We start from the raw sequence: 5815 nt of genomic DNA, 5'->3' as shown, positions 1-5815 counted from the left end.
TAGCGATTTTCAAAGTGGCTTAATAAATAGTAAAAAAATTCAGAAAATTATAAAATTTGGTCTCCAAGCAGATATTAATATGGAGAATAAGATGAATGGTTCGGATCGACCGTTTGGATTTTGAAAACTCAAATATTGAGCCGTAGCATAGAGGCCACTATGCTATCCATAGCACCCCAGCCTAACTCTATATATATATAGATATATATATATACACACACACACACACATATGTATATATATATATTGATATGTATATATATATTGATATGTGTGTATATATATATATACGAGATAGGCTAATGTGCTTCCGGTAGCATATGGGCCGAAGTGCTACCGGTCCAAATTTGAAATTTCAAAATCCAAAAAGTCGATCTGAACCGTTGATCTTGTTCTCCATATTAATATGTGCTTGGAGACCAAATTTTACATTTTTCTGAAATTTTTTACTATTTATTAAGCCACTTTGAAAATCGCTGATCCAACGGTGGCTTACAAAACAGTAAAACCGTTGGATCAGCGATTTTCAAAGTGACTTAATAAATAGTAAAAAATTTCAGAAAAATGTAAAATTTGGTCTCCAAGCACATATTAATATGGAGAACAAGATCAACGGTTCAGATCGACTTTTTGGATTTTGAAATTTCAAATTTGGACCGGTAGCACTTCGGCCCATATGCTACCGAAAGCACATTAGCCTATCTCTATATATACATATCAATATATATATATATACATATGTATATATATATATACATATGGAGATGGGCTATGGTGCATTGCAATGCATAGGCCATGGTGTGCATTGGACCATAAATCACCGATTCAAAGTCCAAATGACCGATCCAAACCGTTCATCTTGTTCTCCATATTAATATGTGCTTGGAGACCAAATTTTATATTTTTTGGAATTTTTTTACTATTTATTAAGCCACTTTGAAAATCGCTGATCCAACGGTGACTGTTTGGAACAGTAAAATCAGAAGCCATCGTTGGATCAGCGATTTTCAAAGTGGCTTCATAAATAGTAAAGAAATTCTAAAAAATATAAAATTTGGTCTCCAACCACATATTAATATGGAGAACAAGATGAACGGTTTGGATCGGTCATTTGGACTTTGAATCGGTGATTTATGGTCCAATGCACACCATGGCCTATGCATTGCAATGCACCATAGCCCATCTCTATATATGTATGTATATATATGTATATATATGTATGTATATATACATACATATATATACATATATATACATACATATATATACATATATATACATACATATATATACATATATATACATACATATACAGAGTTAGGTTGGGGTGCTATGGATAGCATAGTGGCCTCTATGCTACGGCTCAATATTTGAGTTTTCAAAATCCAAACGGTCGATCCGAACCGTTCATCTTATTCTCCATATTAATATCTGCTTGGAGACCAAATTTTATAATTTTCTGAATTTTTTTACTATTTATTAAGCCACTTTGAAAATCGCTAATCCAACGGTTTTACTGTTTTGTGCAGCCACCGTTGGATCAACAATTTTGTAAAATACTTAATAAATAGTAAAAAAATTCAGAAAAATGTAAAATTTGGTCTCCAAGCAGATATTAATATGGAGAATAAGATGAACGGTTCGGATCGACAGTTTGGATTTTGAAAACTCGAATATTGAGCCGTAGCATAGAGGCCACTATGCTATCCATAGCACCCCAGCCTAACTCTACATATACATACATATATATATAGTACATATGTTTGATATAAATATGAAGCCTTTCTGCCTTTGGCACATGGCAATCAATGGTTCTATAGCTACTTGTATCTTACCAGTGTTATTTAAGGCTATAAATTTGGTTTTTAAAGTCGAGAATTGAAGATGTAAAACCAACTACATAATGAATGTTCTTCTCCCAATCTATATTTTGGATATATTTTCTCATAAATATCGATCGACAGCATCCAAAACAAACAACAAGAATATTATCTTCATCATAAGAAAAACAAAATTTTAAAGCCTCATAGTCGTATATATTAAAATGTAAGAAAAATTGTACAAATCCCTTTTACATACATACATATAGAAAAATATAGATAACATCAGTTAGTTATTTTATTCTACCATCCGTAGATTAGATTTTCTATAGTTAGCATAAGTTCTTATAAAGCATAAAACACAAAATAAATGAACACAAATAAATCTTTCTATAATAGCCAATATGGTCTTTCAATGAAGAAAAAAATTCTTAACATTATTTATTGATTAGTACCAGAAATTACAGAGGCCTTAATTACCATACTAAAACAACCATGCATGCATATGCATTATGTCAAACTATACTACAAAAATATGTTTTATCTACCAGGATATGCTTAATAGTGACAGTATCTTCGCGAATACTTTCGTCAATAATATATAGTAACACCCACAAAAATAATAATTTCTGTCGGCTTAATTCCAGTTGAACTACTTAAAATTTTCCGGTCGACCGCGTCCAACTCCTCGGGGACCACACGCTTACCCTTGTCAATAGCTAGATTATCCTGGTAGAACTACTCAAAACTTAAAACTACAACAAAAAATATAACTAGATTGTAGCATTAATTATTATTCTTAATTAGCAACACTTCCTGGTCCTTCTAACATCCATGCAATTATAACCTCTACACAGGAAATGTCTTGCCTTGAACATCCATGCAATTATATCCTGAAATGAAGCATGTGAAAAAAAAAAAAAAATTAGTAAGATGTACATTTAATCACACTAGCTTAAATTTTGCTACATCTTTGCTTGATTTTGATAATGCAACAGTGAGATTGCATCATGGTTTTGAGTTTTTAGAATTTTAAATTTTTAAATTTTAATTAGTACCCTCGGCTCTTTTGTCGCCTCACCCATGACGGTGACAAGATGGGATTCATCTCGAACTCAGCCTCTTTCTCCCCATCACCATCCTCCTCATCTTTGTTTTCTTCCTCCTCTTCTTTATCTGAAACTTTGACGCGCCACACCTTCACCATGCGGTCCAAACTTGCACTATAAACCAACAACCCGATGCCTTCGACTTCAACCTCCACGCTAGCTGCCATGCATCGTACTGGGCCCCGGTGCCCCTCCATCACCGCTAAAAAGGTGTGAAAAGCACTGCCTATCTCTCTTTTCCAAACCCTAATTGTTGTATCCTCTGAGCCACTCAGCACGACTCTGTCTACAGCCGCTGCTAAGCATAACACGGCAAAACGGTGCCCTTGAAGGAAACCAGCATGGTTGAATCGGCCTGAGACAGCCTCTTTTTCCCATATGTTAACATAGCCATCTGAACTACCTGAGTACAGGAAGCAGGAGTTGCTCGACCAGCACAATGCTAGACAGTTCACGGGTGAAGGTTGGAATCTTAGAGACATAATCAAGGTGTGTAGGCCATCGCCATACACCCGTCGCCATATCTTCACGCATCCGTCTGACGATGCCGTGAAGAGGCAACCGTCATCTTGGTTTACCAGCATGGCATTGATCTGCATTAATAATCGTTAATAATGTAAACCTATCAATGATAGCAATGTATGGAGATTAAATTATCTGAACAATTTAATTAGTTTGATATCTGTGCAAATTGTTTGTTAACAATTAATAATCCCATGAGCTGAGAACTGTAAGCCACAACATTTGGTGATGTATCTCATCTCTAATTCTCTACTAAGAGAGATTCAGGTTCAAAACCAGCCAAATAATTTGATCTAAACACAAAAAATAGCAGTCCTTAATTCGTTTCATAAAAAAAACAATGGTCCCGTAACTTGAAGTCTTAAAGTTGAAATGACGTAATGAGCTGTCAATATATTAAGTGGTACAGTAAATTCTAGCAGCCCCACTGTCCTTTACCAGAAAGTCCTTTTATATATTAATAGAACAGAAGCATATGACTCAGATTCCACTGTCATTTGCCAAGGAGAACACTGCATAATTGTCTTTTTATTCTCTCATATGCATTGTATTAACATGTACCATGCTGTTGAAATTAATCCAGAAAATGGGGTCGTGTGGGGGACAGAATCTATGATCCGCAGATTACCTATACTGAGATGCCCATAGTAGCTAATTAAGATGCACTTGCAGTGAAGATAATACATTCATAAGTAACAATGTAACATTTAATTAAAAAATTTAAGTAAAAGTTTAGTGATCAAGTGTGACAGCACTGACCTGTCCCTCGTGTGCAACAAAGGAGTCGGTTGACCGCTGCTCGGAGATCTTCCATGCCTTAACCGTGCTGTCTCTTGACCCGGTGTACAACAAACCCTCGGCATTATAGAATGCCATACACAATATCAAATCTTTATGGTGCTGTGATTTCTTGTTGCTCTTCCCAAAAAAAGCCGGCAAGAACGATGCGACATGGCTTTTTGGTGGTAATGTTGCTATCTTCTTGGACCTGACCCTGGCCAAGTCAGGGTCGGGTTCCAGGTCCGGGTCGGTGGTCACGGACCAGATTCGAACCCGGCGGTCTATATGGGCTGTAACCACAGTTCCACCATAGCCCAGCACGGCAGTGACTTTGTCTTTGCTTCTACCAATATGGATGTAGCCCCTGTCAAGACAGTCGCGCAGACTCCAAGCACGTACCCGGCCACTATCACTGGCCGTGAAAACCAATCCATTTGAAATGGATATGGAATGGACATTACCATCGAGCCGGTGTAGGGTTGCAAGACAGTGGTAATATATGGAAGGGTTAGACGAGCAAGGTGGTGAGTGTTTGCCATCGTTGAAAGACAACTTTTCGGTGGCTGCAGGGTGCAGAGGTGAGAGGATCCAGGGAGAGGTGCACCCAGGTGTGGATGGAACTGAGTTCGCCAATGAAAGACCCGACAAGCTCATCCGAGCCGGCTGTGGCATGGCTGCTCCGGCAAGACTGGAGGGGAAATTATACAGAGGAACTTTGTTTTCCTCTAGGAATGTGTGAAAGCTCTTGCGGCGTGTGGGATCCATTTGTGGCAAGGCAGGGTGCAAGTGCAACAGAGAGCAAAATGTAACCTTGAATTTATTTAGAATTGTTGCATGTCATGGTAGTTATTATAGTAGTTGATATGGCCAATCATACACTAATACATGTCAGTGTTGCTATTAGTGTCAATAGTTGTTGACGACTGTTAATTGGTTGATACTAGTTGCACTTAATTACCTATCTGCCAATTCTAGTACGTGTTGAGAAATTAAAAAATATAATTATGAGGAAAATGGATTTTATTGAATGTTATTTTTTAAATTGATTATGTATATTTGTACAAACTAATTATTAAGGCTGCAAGGAGCCGTTATTGTAACGTTGGTTTTGTTTCTGAATTTGGTACGCACAGGTACCGAGGTACATCTCGTTTTCTTTCTATTTCTAAAAATACATACAAGGACATATTCTCTTTTCTTTTCTTTTTTTTTAAAATTCTAGCCCTTAATCTACAACGATGATTAATCTCAGATTGTAAATTAATATCCATCAATCATAATTTGATAATATTTTTTTCAACCGGTCTTTAGTTCTAAGTCCTTATTAGTAAAGATATCGACTAGTCAATCTTCATTTTGTACGAATGGATCGAGTTCCAATTTTTTTTGACTTAGTATTTCTTTTTCTAGTGAGTAATAATTTACTTATATATGTTTTGTTTTCTCATAAAATACATAATAAAACTTCTTTATTATGATTTGTGATATGTAGATCAGCTAGTAGTTGCATGCTTTATTCAAATTTACTTGCTCGCTGTTGATGATATGGTTAAATATTTTGCTTCCGCACTAGATCGTGCTACA

At 36.3% G+C, this 5815-nt stretch overlaps 1 protein-coding gene across 1 annotated transcript; it reads right to left on the bottom strand.

The window, feature by feature from the left end:
• Positions 1 to 2871: 2871 nt before the first annotated feature.
• Positions 2872 to 5011, bottom strand: LOC144553730 (protein JINGUBANG-like). The gene is made up of 2 exons (XM_078301933.1): positions 4211 to 5011; positions 2872 to 3522 (listed from the first exon to the last, which is right to left on the bottom strand). Exons 1-2 carry the CDS (start codon positions 4994 to 4996, stop codon positions 2872 to 2874), a joined length of 1437 nt encoding a protein of 478 aa, XP_078158059.1. The 5' UTR covers positions 4997 to 5011.
• Positions 5012 to 5815: the final 804 nt, after the last annotated feature.

This window comes from Carex rostrata, chromosome 5, assembly GCF_964058835.1.
Source record: "Carex rostrata chromosome 5, lpCarRost1.2, whole genome shotgun sequence".
NCBI lineage: Eukaryota > Viridiplantae > Streptophyta > Magnoliopsida > Poales > Cyperaceae > Carex > Carex rostrata.
This window is presented reverse-complemented; position numbering and strand designations above follow the sequence as displayed.